This window comes from Drosophila persimilis, unplaced genomic scaffold (genome assembly GCF_003286085.1).
Source record: "Drosophila persimilis strain 14011-0111.01,24,50 unplaced genomic scaffold, DperRS2 tig00000124-arrow-pilon, whole genome shotgun sequence".
Classification (NCBI taxonomy): domain Eukaryota; kingdom Metazoa; phylum Arthropoda; class Insecta; order Diptera; family Drosophilidae; genus Drosophila; species Drosophila persimilis.
In genome coordinates, this window is record NW_020825294.1 from 14,197,177 (window position 1) to 14,214,344 (window position 17,168).

The window sequence follows — 17,168 nt, forward strand, 5'->3', positions numbered from 1 at the left end:
AGCATTCGACTCTGTAAACCATTCCCTTTTAGCACATAAACTTGACCTTTTAGGGTTTCCGCCCAACCTCCTGAGATGGATTTCTAGCTATCTTTGTTCTAGGTCTCAAAGAGTCCTCTTCAAAAACTCCCTCTCTTTACCAGTAAAGGTTTCTTCGGGAGTACCACAGGGCAGCCATCTAGGCCCCTTACTCTTCACACTCTTTATTAATGACTTGCCTTCAGTAATAACATACTCTCGAGTACTTATGTATGCGGATGATGTTAAACTCTGTGTCCAGTACAAGGACATTTCATTTCATTCTCGCTTGCAATCCGATCTCAATAGCTTTCAATCATGGTGTTGTGCAAACTTGTTACACCTTAATGCCTCGAAATGCAAAGTTATGACATTTCATCGTTCTAACCCTTTGTTGGCTCCCTACACCCTATTTGGGGGTTCTCTTGAGAGAATTACCCTGGTGGATGATCTGGGTGTTATGTTAGATCCCAAGTTAAAGTTTTCCGAACACATTTCTACCATGGTAAATAAGGCCATGGGCGTGCTTGGGTTTATAAAGAGGTGGTCAAAGGAATTTGACGACCCCTATATAACAAAGACTCTCTATACCTCGCTTGTTCGTCCGATCTTAGAATACGGCTCCTGTGTATGGTGCCTTCAGTACAAAGTACACCAGGACCGTATAGAATCAGTACAGAAAAACTTTTTACTCTTTGCTCTGCGGGGCCTTAACTGGGATGCGGGTGTAAGACTCCCATCTTACTCTAGTAGACTATTATTAGTAAACCTCCCATCCTTAGTTAACCGTAGAAAAATGCTTGGTGTGATATTTATGCACAACTTGATCAGGGGTGACATAGACAGCCCTGATCTGTTGAGCCGCATAAACTTCACGATTCCTATTAGACTGACTAGAAACTTTATACCGTTGTTCCTTCCACTTTGTAGATCGAATTATTCCTTGCATGAACCGTTTAGGGTCTTATGCTCGGATTATAATTCCCTCTACCATATTATATCCTCCACTAATTCTCTTCCTCTTATTAAATTACTAATCCTTACACACCTTTCTAGTAATTAGTAATTGTAGTGGTACTTGTATTTTGTATTTTATTGCATGCTTAATTTCTTAATAAGTTTAGTGCTAATTTTCCTCGAATGTTAGTCTAATATCTATCTTTCTTGCATGCTCGCGTTTGGTTCGGCTACGCACCGCGCGTCATGCGGCAGCGCCCCTCGGTCGGTTGGGCGGGAGGAGGGCTGCGTTTTGCCTGGGATCCGCGCGTAACAGCCTTCTGCTGGTGTCACACGGGCCACTTGACGGTGCAGTAATTGCATCGCCTCTTGATAGATGCAGTCATTGCATGTCAACGTCCAATCGAGAAAAATTTCAGCAGTCGCCGGAAGATCGATCTTTCGCCGATGGAGAAACCTAACTGCGTGAGTAAAATCCTGCGACTTTCGTTTGGTTCTAGTGGGCGCGCCCAATCCTAAGCTCTCGAAAAGAAAATAAGAAACGAATTTACGATAAAATCGCTAATGAATAGCAACAATCTTACACTTTCCTCACTATATCCTATACTGACAGTTGTATACAAGCAACCGAATTAAAAGAAAATTTAAATGAATTTGTGCCAGGAATAACCTGCTAACCTTAAGATACACCTTAATTATTAACTCCACCTCATATCACTTTATATACGCCTCAGAATCTCTCATATACATATACTCGCTGTAGATCTCTAGAATTAGAAAAATATGCCATCGCTGAATATATTAGTTTTAACCGTTTTTCGAACAAATATATAATGGAATTTAGATAAAGATACAAAAGGATGAACTCTGTGCCGGCGTGCGTGTAACCGCGATCTAGCTAAAGGGGCCATCTGAACCTTCCGGTTTTGAGGAAAATGGTCATAGGTTGGGTGGGCAAAATAAGCTACCACACTGACATCCGTGGGATAGCAACCGATATCTCCTCCTCTTTCCCTCACTCTTCACTCTCTTTCTACTTTCTCTCTCTCTCTCTCTCCCTCATCTTCTCCTCCCTTCTCTTCTGCACTCTCCCCTATTCTTTACAGAGTGTTTCTTTTATCTTTTTGTCGTTCTACCGGTAGTTCTAGCACCGTATAGTCGCAGCACGCTCAATTCTTAGGAAAATAAATCGTTAAAATTATCGCGTGATAGTGTTGCTAAATGGAGACGATCTGTACGCGCAAGAACCACCACCCCAAAGCCGACGAGCTAGAGCCGGAACATTTAAAGCGTGCCCCGCCTTTGCAGATCGCCCCTCCTGTCCGTCTAGCGTAGACGAGCGTTACACGTTACAATATGCAAACTATAAGAATTTCATTCACTCGTTTAAGCAAATTGTTGTGCGTGAGTCTGGATTGTCTAATATAGAAAAGTTTAATTATTTGCTGACCTGCCTCACGGGGCCGGCATTAGATACAATTCAGGCATTCCAGGTTACAAGCGAAAACTATCCGAAGGCCCTAGCAAAACTCAAAAGCCGTTTTGATAATCCTACTCTTATATTTTTAGAAGGTATTGAGGCATTGTTTGCACTACAACCTGTGGAAAGGTCAAACAGTCAGCAGCTTCACAGCCTAGTGGATAAGGCATCCGCTATATTAAGCTCGCTGGAGTCCATCGGCAAACCTGAGAACATTGTTCACGCTATGGTTATATATATTATAATGGAAAAGTGTGATCAGCAAACTCGGAACAAGTGGAAGGAATCGCAGGACTACAAAACTCTGCCAACCTGGCTAGCATGCACGCAGCTTTTGGAACGCCACTGTCAGTTTCTCCATTCGTCTGGAAACTCGGCTGCTACTTCGTCACAACGAAAGGCTGAATCCAATAAGTCAAATCGTCATTCTAATCACCAAATAAACTCGTCGTTTGCTATCACTAATCCGTCTTGTACACTTTGTTCTAGTTCTGGCCATAAGATCTCCAATTGCGCTCAGTTCAAGGCTATGAACAGCAACCAACGGTACGACAATGCAAAACGCCTCGGTCTCTGCATCAATTGTCTTGGAAATGGTCATAGAGTGGCGCAATGTTCATCGACTCATCGTTGCCGATCCTGTAATCGGAATCATCATTCATCTTTGCATCACTCTCAGCCGCAACAGCCACCCCAATCATCAGCAGGACAATCTTCAACTACTGAACCGGTACTCCAACCAGCGCAACCCTCCTGGCAAACGGCTCATCAAGCTGCTTCACACTCTCATATGGAGATCGCAGCAGATGATCAAATTTTGTTGGCAACAGCTATGGTTTTGGTAAAGGATGCCACAGGTGAATACAAACTCGGTAGAGCGTTGCTTGATTCATGTTCTCAGGTTAATTTTGTAACCGAAACCTTTGCACAAAAGCTTCGCCTTCGTCGTGAAAAACACCACATTGGAATTCGCAGTATAGGAGACTCCCTTACTAGTTTGAAGGCTCGTACGACTACCTCTATTAAGTCACGTACTTCCGGCTATCAGCTCACTCTCCAGTTTGGAATCACATCCCATATTGCCTACCAGCCAGATAGTGAGATCGACATATCGAATTGGAACCTACCAGCTAACACTCCATTGGCTGACGAATCGTTCTATAGGACTAACCGTATTGATTTGTTACTGGGGACCGAAGCCTTCTATGGAGCTCTAGCTGTTGGCCAGATTCGCATTGGTCCAAATCTTCCCACTTTGCAGAAGACTCTTTTTGGTTGGGTTGTTGCTGGGAGGTACCAGCGGCAATATAACAGACAGCCACCATTGTGCTTGGCGACTGTAGAAGAGTCGATCGACAAGAATTTGCAGCAATTATGGAAAGTGGACTCATTTGTCGATCCAAGCGCTAGAATGCTCCCAAATCATCGTCGCTGTGAGGACCATTTCAGGGACACAACACATCAGGATGCCAGTGGGCGGATTGTCGTTCGCTTGCCATTTCAAGTAGATCCAAGTTGTCTTGGAAGTTCCTTCGATACAGCTCGAACTCGATTTTTTGCCATTGAGAGACGTCTCGCTCGTCTACCGGAAATTCGCTCGCAGTATATCTCGTTCATGCAGGAATATGAAAGTCTCGGCCATATGTCCCTCGTACTGAATCCTAACTTGGAAGAACCGCATTATTATATACCTCACCATTTCGCTCTGAAACCAAGCATTACCTCGACGAAGCTCAGAGTTTTCTTTGACGCCTCTTGCCGTACAACATCTCAAAGGTCACTTAACGATCTACTTTTAGTCGGCCCTACCATTCAGGATGAGTTGTACTTGCAATTGCTGCGGTTCCGCATGCATAGGTTCGGCATCACAGCCGACGTCACAAAAATGTACAGGCAGGTACTTGTGAGTGAGAAGGATAGAAAATTCCAGTACATCTTGTGGCGAGCATCTCCAAATACGGATCTTCAAACCTACCAACTCAATACAGTGACATATGGGACTGCGTCTGCCCCATTTCTCGCAACTCGTAGTTTGCATTACTTGGCTGAGGATTGTAAGGATGCATGGCCATTAGGGGCTGCTGCTGTTAAAACTGCATTTTATGTTGATGACCTTTTGTGTGGGGCTGATGATATAGATACACTCTTCAAACTAAAAACTGAAATCACATCAACTCTCGCTCGTGGTCAGTTTCCATTATGCAAGTGGCATTCAAATCATCCAGGCGTGATGGAAGACGAATCTACCAAGGAATTAAAAATTTCAGAAAACTCAGTCAGCAGCACACTCGGCGTTACTTGGCATCAACGAAGTGATGCATTTAGTTTCACATTTAATCCAAAGGAAGTCTATCCCACTACCACAAAACGAACAATTTTGTCTACTGCGTCGTCGCTATTCGATCCAATCGGTTTGCTATCACCGTTAGTCATTGTCTCTAAGATCATTCTTCAGGAGTTGTGGCTTTTGAAACTCGACTGGGACGAGTCTGTCCCCCAGAATTTAAGCCACGCATGGAGCAAGTGTTTGGAATCGCTGAATTCACTGTCGTCACTAGCGGTACCTCGTTTTTGTTTGCAGCCTGATACTAGGAGCATTCAAATACATGGATTTTGCGACGCATCGATTCGGGCATACGGCTGCTGTGTTTATGTGCGCACGGAGAATTCGCTTGGACAGGTCACAGTGAAATTGTTCACTTCTAAGTCTAGAGTAGCACCAGTGAAGAAACAGTCTCTTCCGAAGCTTGAACTATGCGGCGCACATCTACTTTCCCAGTTGTATAACAAAGTCAAGGCCATATTCAGTAAACACACTATCACATCTTATTTTTGGAGCGACTTACAGCTCGTATTGCATTGGCTGCAACAACACTCAGTCACCTTATCGATCTTTGTTGGAAATGGAGTGTCCGATATTCAGGATTTAACGTCTGATGGAAAATGGCGCTATGTGCCAACACATCAAAACCCTGCGGATATTCTGTCGCGAGGCTGTAACGTGAGCGAGTTGATTAAGTCTCCATGGTTTTCGGGTCCTACGTTTCTAGTCGAAGATTCACTAAACTGGCCCGCCACTGGTGGAAAACTTGATATTGACATGGACGTGGTTAACTCGGAGAATCGGAAAAGTTTGTTTGCTGCCGTACACGCGACAAATAATATCCTCAACATCGTCAATAATATCAGCTCGTACACTCACAGTCTGCGTCTCATTGCTTGGATGATTAGGTTCATAAGGAGATGTCGGAAGCAATCGACGTTTACCACAACCTCACCGACGCCAGATGAACTTCGTTTTGCTTCATATTGCCTTATTTGGAATATTCAACAAACTCATTTTGTGGAGGACATCCGTTTACTTCAGAAGCAAAAACCATTAAAAAGCAGCTTAAAGTTTCTTACTCCCTTTTTAGAAGTCGTGAACGGATTCGAACTTATCAAGGTTGGTGGACGTTTGGAATACTCAGACCTACAAGACGGTCAAAAACATCCGTTGCTGCTGCCTAGTCAGTCCAAATTTGTATGGAACTATATTCGCCATTTGCATCTTCGGAACTATCACGCTGGACCTAAAGCCCTAGTCGCTCTCATTCGTTTGGAGTATTGGATCGTTAACGCCAGAGACTTGGCACGTAGAATTGTTCGCTCCTGTGTACACTGCGTTCGCTACAGACCGAAGCTGCTACAACAACTCATGGGCTCATTACCGCCTACGCGACTCGCTCCGGCTCGACCCTTTGAACGCTGTGGAGTTGACTTTTGTGGACCCATCAACACATATCTACGCATTCGAGGAAAGGGACCTACAAAAGCATACATAGCCGTGTTCGTTTGCCTTCTCACCAAGGCCGTTCACATCGAAGTAGTCTCTGATTTGTCAACAAAGGCGTTCTTAAACGCATTGAAACGGATGGGAGGTCGTCGCAAGCTGCCGACAGACATCTTCTGCGATAATGCCACTAACTTTGTAGGGGCATCGAATCAACTGCAGGAACTAAAGTTTATGTTTTTAAAGCAGACCCAAGATGAAATCTATAAATGTTGCGCATCTGACTTTATTAATTTCCATTTTGTTCCCCCCAGGGCACCTCATTTCGGAGGCCTTTGGGAAGCGGCAGTCAAGAGTGCAAAGGGGCTGTTAAATAGTACGCTGGCCAACACCAGGTTCACCTTCGAAGAGTTCAGCACTGTCGTCGTCGAGATAGAATCGATCCTCAACTCGCGCCCGCTATCGCCGCTTTCGTCAGACCCAAATGACTATAGCACTCTCACGGCTGGTCATCTCTTGGTTGGCGAATCATTGCGATCACTACCTGAAAGGTCCGTCGAGAATATCAAGCTGTCAAGTATGGACCGCTACGATGCGATTACGGCCGTCAAGCAACGGTTTTGGAAGCAATGGTCTGCTGACTATGTCAACGAATTGCGATCGCGCACGAAGTGGACAGCACCCTCAACGAACCTCACCGAGGGCACGTTGGTCATCATCCATGAGGACAACCTGCCACCGCTACGCTGGAAACTAGGCCGAGTGCAGTCTACTGTGCTTGGGAAGGATGGACTTGTACGGGTGGTGCACCTCCGCACTGCAAATGGAACATGTTGCAGGCCAATACACAAGTTGGCAATTCTTCCGGTGGGTTGAAAGCAGTCCTTTCAACGGGGCCGGGATGTTCGGTCAAACTCCTTTAAGGAACAAGTATTCAAATGACCCTCGTAAAATAGAGAGCCTACGCTCACTTTTTGTATTTACTCTCACCATAATTGTACTAAATTCACCACTGTATTCTCTCTCTTATGCCCAGTACTCAAGCACTAAGATTTTTAATAAATAGTTATTCCCTAATACTCAACTGGATCGATCGACTTTTCTCTTTCTTGTATAGACTTTGATTCGTTTGCAGAAAAAACTAACACACCCCCATCCGTGAATTAACATTAATGCGGAAAACGCTCCGTGTACAAACAGCCATGTCTGTCTGTCCGTCGGTCTGGATGAGCACCTAAGTCTCAGAGACTATAAGAGCTAGATCAACCAAATTTGTGATATCAGTCTATTACAAGTATAATTCCAAATTTTGGCCCAACACCTTCCGATCCCACAAAAGTCGAAAATCTGTGGCATCCTAAATTTTAAAAATACGATAGTACCGAAAACGCAGAATCAGAGAAATTGAGGATATCTAGCAGAAATTGCAAGTTCTAAGGATGGGTATGTGATCTATTTTAACATTCATACAACCCAATTTTTGTGCAAAGTAGAAAATCACATCCGTACACTGCTATTAAACTTCCAGCAGGCAAGGTGTATGTTATAATGTATGTATATGTATATATGTATATTTAATTTATTGTTAATTAGATATATCGTAGGTAGCGATATTTTTGCGCTGTTGGGAGACTTTGCAATCGGTCGAGAAAATCAATAAGTGTTATGAAGACCTATAAACCGAAATTTTTTGTGTCTTTTATATATTAAACAGGCCGGAAAAAACCCACCAGCTGAACCCTCCACTGCAGACACTGCATTATCCCGGGAAAGGGTAATGCACTGTCGCTTGCTTTGTCCGGGGTTATGCCGTGTCTAGCTAAGGCAATGGTCCAGCGTCTTCCCGATCTAAAGTCGGGGAAACTGAGCCAGGGCCAAGGCTAGAGGTGCCTGGCCAGGCCAGGCATAAAACGCTTGGGGGCGGTCCGCCCGAAAAATATTAACTGGTAAGGACCTTCGGGCCAGTCATGGAGGCTGATAGAGATCAAGCACGGGTTGGGATGTCAACCCAAACGTCGGTGGAAAGCGTGACTGCTACCAGCGGGCACGGTGAGAATCAATCCTCTATGCGTATCGCCAGCGGACACACCTCGGGCACGGCGGGAGCAGGCCATGTCAGTTGCAATACTTCTGCTACAAAAACGACGCGTTGCAGGGTGAGACGCGCGGGTGCCGCTGTCGACACAGGATCGGACCCGGAGAGCGTCTATCCATTAGCAAGGCAGAAGAGGAAAGCCTTCTCCGGGTACCAGATACCAGCTCCCTGAGTAGGGAAGGGCCGAAGCGTTCCAGGGAGGGGATGAAGGCAAAAGCTCAGTATAAGGCGGCCCTCAAGTTACTGAGCCGGCTCCAGGGCAACGCGGATATCTTCCAATAGGAGCAATCCAAGCTAGCCTGGGCTGAGAAACAGGTACAGGAGGGCCGCAAACGCTACGCGCAGCTGCCCCAGATGAAGGCAGTAAACGGTGGATTCGCTAACAAGGTGGAACGCCCGATCGAGAGTGCTGCCAAAGACGCTCCCGCAAGCAAGCGGCAATGCGGGCCCAAGGTGGCCACCCCCCAGCCGAAGACGAGGATGCCTAGACAGAAGGCAATGAGCGAAGTGTCCAAGAGATATATCATTGTGGCTTTGATCGACCGCAGCGACGGGACTCTTCGAGTCGCTCTTCTCGCGAATGGAGGAGGACCACAGCGCTCCCATGCCCACTTTCGATGGAGCGGGATGGCTGAACGGGGTCAAGATCCTCAAGTGCAATGACGACCCAATGCGGCAGTGGCTGGTGCAGAAGCTGGAGGTGGTAGACAGGGAGTTGATCCCGTCTATACCAAAGGCGAAGGTGCTCTTCCCCATTGCTGTCCAAGAATCCGGTCGTGCCAACGGCTGACTGCAAGGTTCTACATGGGTTACCCCATTACCCAACGAGGGGGGCCAGCATGCGATCCTCCAGATCAGCAAGGAGGCAGAGGATATTCTGTATCCCAAGTTCGGGAAGATGGCGTGGGTCGTAGGTAGAGTATACCTATGGTTGAAAAAGCGCCACCCCGAGGATAAAGATGCGCACACCCTTCAGACAAGAGGGGTCCAAAGACCCCTTGCCTTGTGCTGGACGACTCGGAGGAAGAGGAGGACGGTGACCTGACAATCATATTCAACCAGTCGTGCGAGGTTGAGTTAGCCACCCATGACGTTAAGGGTGCTGCAGCTCGACCTCCATAAGAGCAAAATAGCGTCGGCGGAGCTCCTCATTGCCATGGAACAAGGGCCCGCTGATACAGCTTTAGTCCAGGAGCCGTGGATTGCGTCAGGCAACTCTGTGGCCGGACTAAAGTCCTCAAATTACATCCTTCTCTACTCAACATCGGTAACCAGGAACAGAACCGCCGTACTCGTACGGAAGGGAATCCATGCTTATCTTATGTCTCATTACGACACGGATGACCTGACGGTATTGTTGCTGCAGAGCGAGGAAAAGCGCCTTATGGCAGCTTCCTGTTACATGGCACACGACAGGCCCGCATCACCGGAAGAGCTTAGGAGTCTGGTGACCGAAGCCGGATCCAAAAATCTTCAACTTCTCATTGGCGCAGACGCCAACGCCCATCACAATGTGTGGGGAAGAGTTGAGTCACTCCTTGACTTTATATTATCTACTAACTTAAACGTAGCAAACGTGGGGGAGGAACACACCTTCGTAGGTCCCATCTCATCAAACGTGCTAGGCCTAACTCTTGTCACGGGAAAGAGTACTTTGGTATCTGGCTGGAGAGTCCTCGAAAGACCATCCTTCTCAGACCATAAGTACATTCAGTTCAAGTACAAATTCGAACATTCTTCGAAGATAACAGTCTATAGAAGCTCGCGAATCCGGGCTCAGTGAAATCCGCGGAAGATATAAAGAAGTCCCTAAACACCCTACCCAATGAGTTACTGAACGCCTACCACACATCGTGCAAGCCCTCGAGAACAAAGAAGAAGTCCAAGCCACTCTGGTGGAACCGGGATCTTTCTTTCCAAAGGAAAAACCTCAAGGAACTTTTTAAAATCGCCAAACAAGCGAACGAAGATATTGTCAATGAGGAATATAAAATCCTACTTAGGAGCTACAAAAGGAAATACTTAAGGCACAAAGGAACTCGCGGAGGAACTTCTTCTCCAACATCGAGAAAGTGCAGCTAGGCTCCGGAAGCTACTTTCAAAGCAGTCCACAGTACAGAGTCAATTAAAACTAGATAACGGACAGTGGACAGAGGGCAGTAAAGAAGCCCTAACAGCACTAATGGAGGCGCATTTCCCTGGATGCACCGAGGTCACTGACGCCAAAGAGCATCAGGACCTAGGAACCGAGGAACAACACCCCCCAATAGGTCTGTTAACCATTAAGAGAATCCACTGGGCCATAGACTCCTTCCGGGGCCTAAAAGCACCAGGACTGGACGGGATATTCCCAGCCATGATGCAGTTGACCAAAGAGGTTTTCACCCTATGGCTCTCAGCAATATACTCAGCATGCTGAGTCAGCATGTCTAAGTATGGGCTATATCCCTATCCAATGGAGAAGCTCGAGAGTTGTCTTCCTCCCAAAAGCAGGAAAGTGTAGCCACGTGAGTCCCAAGTATTACAGACCGATAAGCCTTACCTCCACTGAAAAACACTGAAAAAGCTGTTGGATTTACACATCCGGAATGAGGGGGGACTGATGTCAACAAACCAACATGCCTACACCAAAGGGAAATCGGTGGAGACGGCACTACACTCGTTAGTAGCCACCATCGAGAGCGCCCTTCACAATAAAAAGTATGCACTGGGAGCATATGTTGACATCTCTGCAGCATTCAATAACGTGGCCACAACCACAATAACAAGTCGCCTAGAAGCAAGTAACATACACCCAGCAATCAACCTTTGGATCAAGAACCTCCTAAGTTGTGGACGGGTGCAATCGGATTGGGGCACCGCTTCCATGGTAAAGGGCACACACAAAGGCACACCTCAGGGTGGAGTCCACTACTGTGGAATCTGGTGGTCGCACTACCCTAAGCACTACAACGTCAGTGCGGATCTATTGGGTTCCCAGCCACAAAGGCATCAAAGGAAACTAGGCGGCGGACGTACTAGCCAAGGAAGGCGTCGGGCTGGCGAATAGGAGAACCGAGAACTTGCCTGTCTCCCTTAGAATGCATCAAAGTGATCTGGAGAAGGAGGTCAGATCACAAACCGAAAGTAGGTGGAGCAACACCACCACCTGCAGAACCTCGAAAAGGTTGCAAGGACCGCAACGAGAAACTCAGCCACTACGTACTGCACTTACCACAAAAGGACTGTAGATTGTTAGTGGGAATTCTAACAGGTCACTGTCTGGCTGCTGCACATGCAACAAAGTTAGGCATCACCAACAGAGACAGTTGTAGGAAATGTGATGAACCTGGGGCAATCGAAACCCTGGAACATCTCATCTGCAACTGTCCGTCTCTCAAGGGCAAGGAGGAAATATCTGGGCGCCCCGGTGCTGGCATCGCTGGACGATGCCTCCAAGAGGACGCCACAGGAACTGCTGGCCTATGCTAAAAACACTTCGGGCTTTAAAACCACATAAACATTCCCGCGATGGTTCAAACAACATATTGATATGAAAATGCTACATATCTTAATAAGAAGACATTTGTATACATATATGCTATATATAATTTATGAATGTACGATATTTAAGTATTTTAACAGTTCTATATATTACCTTCTGTATTCTTTTGCGTGGCAGCCACATGTGCAAATTGGGATTGATTCGCAGAGCAAGTGAACTCGCATATGTGTCGAACTAAGTTAGACATACAAGATGGGCATCGATCTAGTATTGCAGCGGCTAATTTTACATTTTCATTTAGTATTTTCACCTAAAAGACAACAAAGTTAATGTTTATTTAATTTTATATAATATTTATGTGATTATTATTATGTATCATTGTCACGGTATGTGGTATGTGTGATTACGAAAGTTATAATATCTGCTAATTTTCTTTCTGCTGCTTGTGTCGCGTCCGTATGCTGCTGTTCCCTCTTTCGACTGCATTTTCCTTCCTCTCTGCTGGTACTGCTTATCAGCTGTTAATCTGCTGTTGATCCGCCGTTACTGCTGTTAACCACTGCTCTCTGATTGGGTCAGCTTTCCCACTCCTTTTTACATACATATATAATATATTAATATTTTTTATATTAAGACTAAAAATATGATTCATAAAAATAAACCACGTTTTCAACGTTGTAACATATTTTCGCCGCACGTTTGGCACTCAGAAGGTAGGATCTCTAAAAAATGATTTGACTTTAAAAACATAACAATATAAAAGTAAAACTTTTTGTGCATAATACCCGCCATTAATGCCAACTCGAATTCACCTGCAAAAGACATCCCTCCATTTTCACGAAAATCTTTTTGAGCGTTTCGAACTTTATGGCTTTTAAGCTTTTTGAACCGTTAAACGATGTGCCGAAGAAAAGTCGGTACCTCTCTTTGTAATTTACACACGTTTCCCATTGGTATGGGTTGGGCGCCGGTTTTCGCTTTAACAAAACTTTTCCAATATACTTCTGGGGCTCTTGTTATTACATTGCGCAAGATTTTTTCGTTTTCAAAACGAAAACATTTTCCTCAACGAAATGAAATTAACCAGCTTTTTATAAAAAAACAACTCTACATTTATTCCCGATACTTAGTCAGTATGGCTGCATTAAACGACAAAGAGTGCGTGCGAGAGAGACAGAAAATCAGTCAGAACGTCGACGGACGCTGCGTAGCCACTGCTAATTTATTTGTTTCTTTTGGCTATAATAATAATCCGATCTGATTCGGATTCGGCAAGATTCGGCAATCTGGTTGATATGGCCATTCTCTATGATTGTGTGTTTTTAATTTACTCCTATCTTTAAAATTGTGGTTGCCACAGATTTTCGTCTTTTGCATGGGCGCAAGGGGGTGGGCGAAATTTTGAAACACACTTGTAGCAGTGAGCTCTCTACAGTGAGCAACAAGAAATACACTTGTAACAGTGAGTTTTGCAGTGAAAAATTACAAATAGTTGTGTAGCAGTGAGAGCTCTACAGTCAGTTCTAAAAGTCTCTGAGATTAGTGGATGCCCAGATTTTCATCCTTCACGGGGGCGGAAGGTGTGGCGAAATTTTGAAACAAACTCGTCAAGGTCCGATATCACAGGAGTGTGGATGAAAAATTTGGTTGCTCTAGCTTTTATAGTCTCTGAGATCTAGGCGCTAATGTTTTGCGCTAAGCAAAGCCAGCTATGATACGTGTGTGTTCGAGAGAGACAGGGCGAGAAAAAATGATATTGTTTTCTTGATTCTGACTAAAATAATGATACGATCCAACTCAGATTCTGCAGTCTAGAAGAAGTCTCTACGATTCTGGTTTTCTCGTATCTTTGAAATTGTGGATGCCACAGATTTTCGCCCTTTGTGGGGGCGGAAGTGGGCGGGGTTTTGAAATATACTTGTAACAGTGACATATCACAGAAGTCCGGATAAAAAATGTCGTTACTCTAGCTCTTATAGTCTTTGAGCGTCCCCTTCAGCGCCTAGTGCTCAAAGACTATAAGAGCTAGAGCAACGATGTTTTGGATCCAGACTTCTGTGATATGTCACTGCTACAAGAATATTTAAAAACTTTGCCCCGCCCACTTCCGCCCCCACAAAAGGCGAAAATGTGTGGCATCCACAATTTTGACGATACGAGAAAACTAAAAACGCAGAATCGTAGAAGATGACTATATCTTCTAGAGTGCAAAATCTGAACCAGATCGAATAATTATTATAGCCAGAATCAAGAAAACAATTTCATTCTTTCTCGCTCTGTCTCTCTCTAACACACAGGTTTCATGGTCGGTTTTGCCAATTGCAAAATATGATTTCAAAGATCTCAGAACCCATAAGATCTAGAGCAACCAAATTTGGTATCCATACTCCTGTGATATCGGACCTTGACCGTTTTGTGTCCAAATTTCGCCACACCCCCTTCCGCCCCCGCAAAGGACGAAAATCTGAGGCATCCACAAATCTCAGAGAATATTAAGGCTAGAGTAACCAAATTTGGTACACACACTCCTTTAAGATGTCATTATAAAACGTATATCTCAAAATTTCGCCCCACCCCCTTCCGCCCCCACAAAGGACGAAAATCTGTTGCATCCACAATATTGCAGATTCGAGAAAACTAAAAACGCAGAATCACAGATAATGACCATATCTATCAAAAGGAACAAATCAATTTGCACTGGCTACGCAGCGCCCGACGTCACGCTCAGACTGATTTTCTGTCTCTCTCGCACGCACTCTTTGTCGTGTCGTTTAATTTTAGCGGCGTCTGCCGGAGGAGAGCCATACTGACTTAGTATCGGGTATAACTGTAGAGTTGCGGTATCCGCAGCAACTCACAACGTTCCCCCTCGTTTTTTAGATAGGGTGCACTTACTCTGTGCGGGTGTTACATTTCAGGGTGGGATAGTTGTCCTTAATCAAAGTCTTGTAATGTTGGTATGATCGATTAAATTTTTAGTAACTGCTTCACTACCTATTTGCTAACAGCTTTATTAATAATTTCACTATCATCGTTACTAACGGTATAACTAACAATTTTATCAATCTCTTTACTACGGTATCACTAGCAATTTCATCAATCTCTTTACTAATTGCGTCACTAACAATTGCATCAATCACTTTACTAACTGTTTCACTAACAATGACTATTTTACTGGCGTTTTCACAAAACGTTTCATTTTTTTCTATACTCATACGTTTACCCATTGTTTTAATTTGCATTTTATTACTTACAATCGGTATTGCTGAATAATTACATAATTGATTACTACCTTGCTCAGTTGTAGCGTCTAACGTAACCATTTTCAAAGTGTTTAGGTCCAAATTTAACTCGCATGCATTCATAAAACTACTGCCAAGAACCAAGACTCATAGACTCGTTCGATATCACGTTCAACTGAAAAAAAACATTCTATGTTATTCCTTCTTTCAAAACATAAAATAAAATGTTTCCAAATGTTTTCAATTGGCTTCGATTCAGTCCAAAATATGACACAGGAACTGGCTCCAAGATGGTTTTCGTAGTGATTAAACTATTCGTAACGAACAATATTGGACTCCCAGAGTCTATGAGGCATGCTGCACTTAATGGTGTTGCAATATTATTGCATAAGAAAATCTTACAGTATCTTACATAATTGTTGTTGATTAGGCTTTTTCTCTCAGTGCATTGTCCGACTAGGTGGCTAAATGCCCCATATGCGTAGCATGATCCAGGCACCCTTTTTGGATTGAAGCAGTCCTTGTCGAAATGACGTCGTGAGTTGTAGTTGGCGCAACATGGGGTTAAATGTTAGCTGCAGTATCTGCCGAGACTTGCGGTTGTGTGGCATACGGCTTCCGCTGCGGAAGACGGATTTGCGAGAATGCACGTAGAATTTCCTTCGTATCCGAGAACCACTGAATGCAAGCCTGATCTCGTGAGCCCGAAGCCGGAATTCCATCGATTATCTTTTCCTTCAACTCCTCTGTGTTTATGTTGATGTTTCTAGCCAGCATAATTATACCCGATACTCAAAATGAGTATTGGGGTATATTAGATTTGTGGTGAAAATGGATGTGTGTAACGTCCAGAAGCAATCGTTTCCGACCCCATAAAGTACATATATATATTCTTCATCATCATCAATAGCCGACTCGATTGAGCCCTGTCTGTCTGTCCGTCCCTATCAGCGCCCAGTGCTCAAAGACTACAAGAGCTAGAGCAACGACATTTTATATACGGACTTCTGTAATATGTCACTGTTACAAGAATGTTTCAAAACTTTGCCCAGCCCACTTCCGCCCCCACAAGGGGCGAAAATCTGGGGCATCCACAAATCTCAGAGACTATTAAGGCTAGAGTAACCAAATTTGGTATCCACACTCTTGTTTGATCTCACTATAAAACGTATATCTCAAAATTTGGCCCTGCCCCTTTCCGCCCCCTTAAAGGACGAAAATCTGTGGCATACACAATATTGAAGATTCGAGAAAACTAAAAACGCACGATGATAGAGAATGACAATATTACAAGATTGCCGAATCTGGATCAAATCGGATCATTTATATAGCCAAAAGGAACAAATCTATTTGCAGTGGTTACGCAGCGCCCGACGACACGTTCAGACTGATTTTCTGTCTTTCTCGCACGCACTCTTTGTCGTGTCGTTCAATATTAGCGGCGTCTGCCGAAGGAGAGCCATACTGACTAAGTATCGGGTATTAATGTACCAACGTTCCCCTTCGTTATATTTAGTATTACATTTTTTTCTTATATATATATTAGCTTTTTTTCTGTTACCTATCCATTGTTTTATCTTTTTGATACACCAAACACCTTGATACGGGTTACGGTATAATTGAAAACCTTCTACATCTTTTAACAAAAAATCTGTAATTTTTTAAATTTTAAATTGAAAGATCAGGCGATGCGACGGTACAATGAAAAACGGTACACATCGTTGTATGCGTGTGCAGCTGCGGGCTTTAGCTATACGTGTGATAACATTAGATCTATGTTTTGGACACGAGCAATACCAACACAGCTATGCGCGAACTTTGTGTTAGCAGGTGGCCAAGTGCGATGTGATTGGGAAAGCCACGGTGGTCCATTCCACCCCAGTTGATGTTCTACCAGATCCTTTGGTAGAAGTCCGCGTGATGCACGGCATTGTCCTCAGTGCGAATGTGTTGCCAGCAGCTACGTGGGCAAGCTTCCAGAATCCCAGCAGTGCGATTGCCAAACTAAGTGTTCCAGGTCCGTGGGGGTGATGAGAGCCAATGCAGTCCAATTTCTGAGTCGGACCAACACGATATACTGGAAATAGCAAGAGTTAGAGCTTACGGCAATGTGGGCCCCA

The 17,168-nt window shown here is 44.5% G+C and overlaps 1 protein-coding gene across 2 annotated transcripts in view; it reads right to left on the reverse strand.

The window, feature by feature from the left end:
• The window catches only part of LOC113565372 (NPC intracellular cholesterol transporter 1), a 236,790-nt gene that overhangs the window by 177,499 nt on the left and 42,123 nt on the right, over positions 1 to 17,168 (reverse strand). For both annotated transcript variants that reach the window (XM_026987126.1, XM_026987127.1), the window contains exon 4: positions 11,960 to 12,116. In XM_026987126.1, the coding sequence (XP_026842927.1) occupies positions 11,960 to 12,116 (157 nt within the window). The remainder of the gene's footprint in view (positions 1 to 11,959; positions 12,117 to 17,168) is intronic.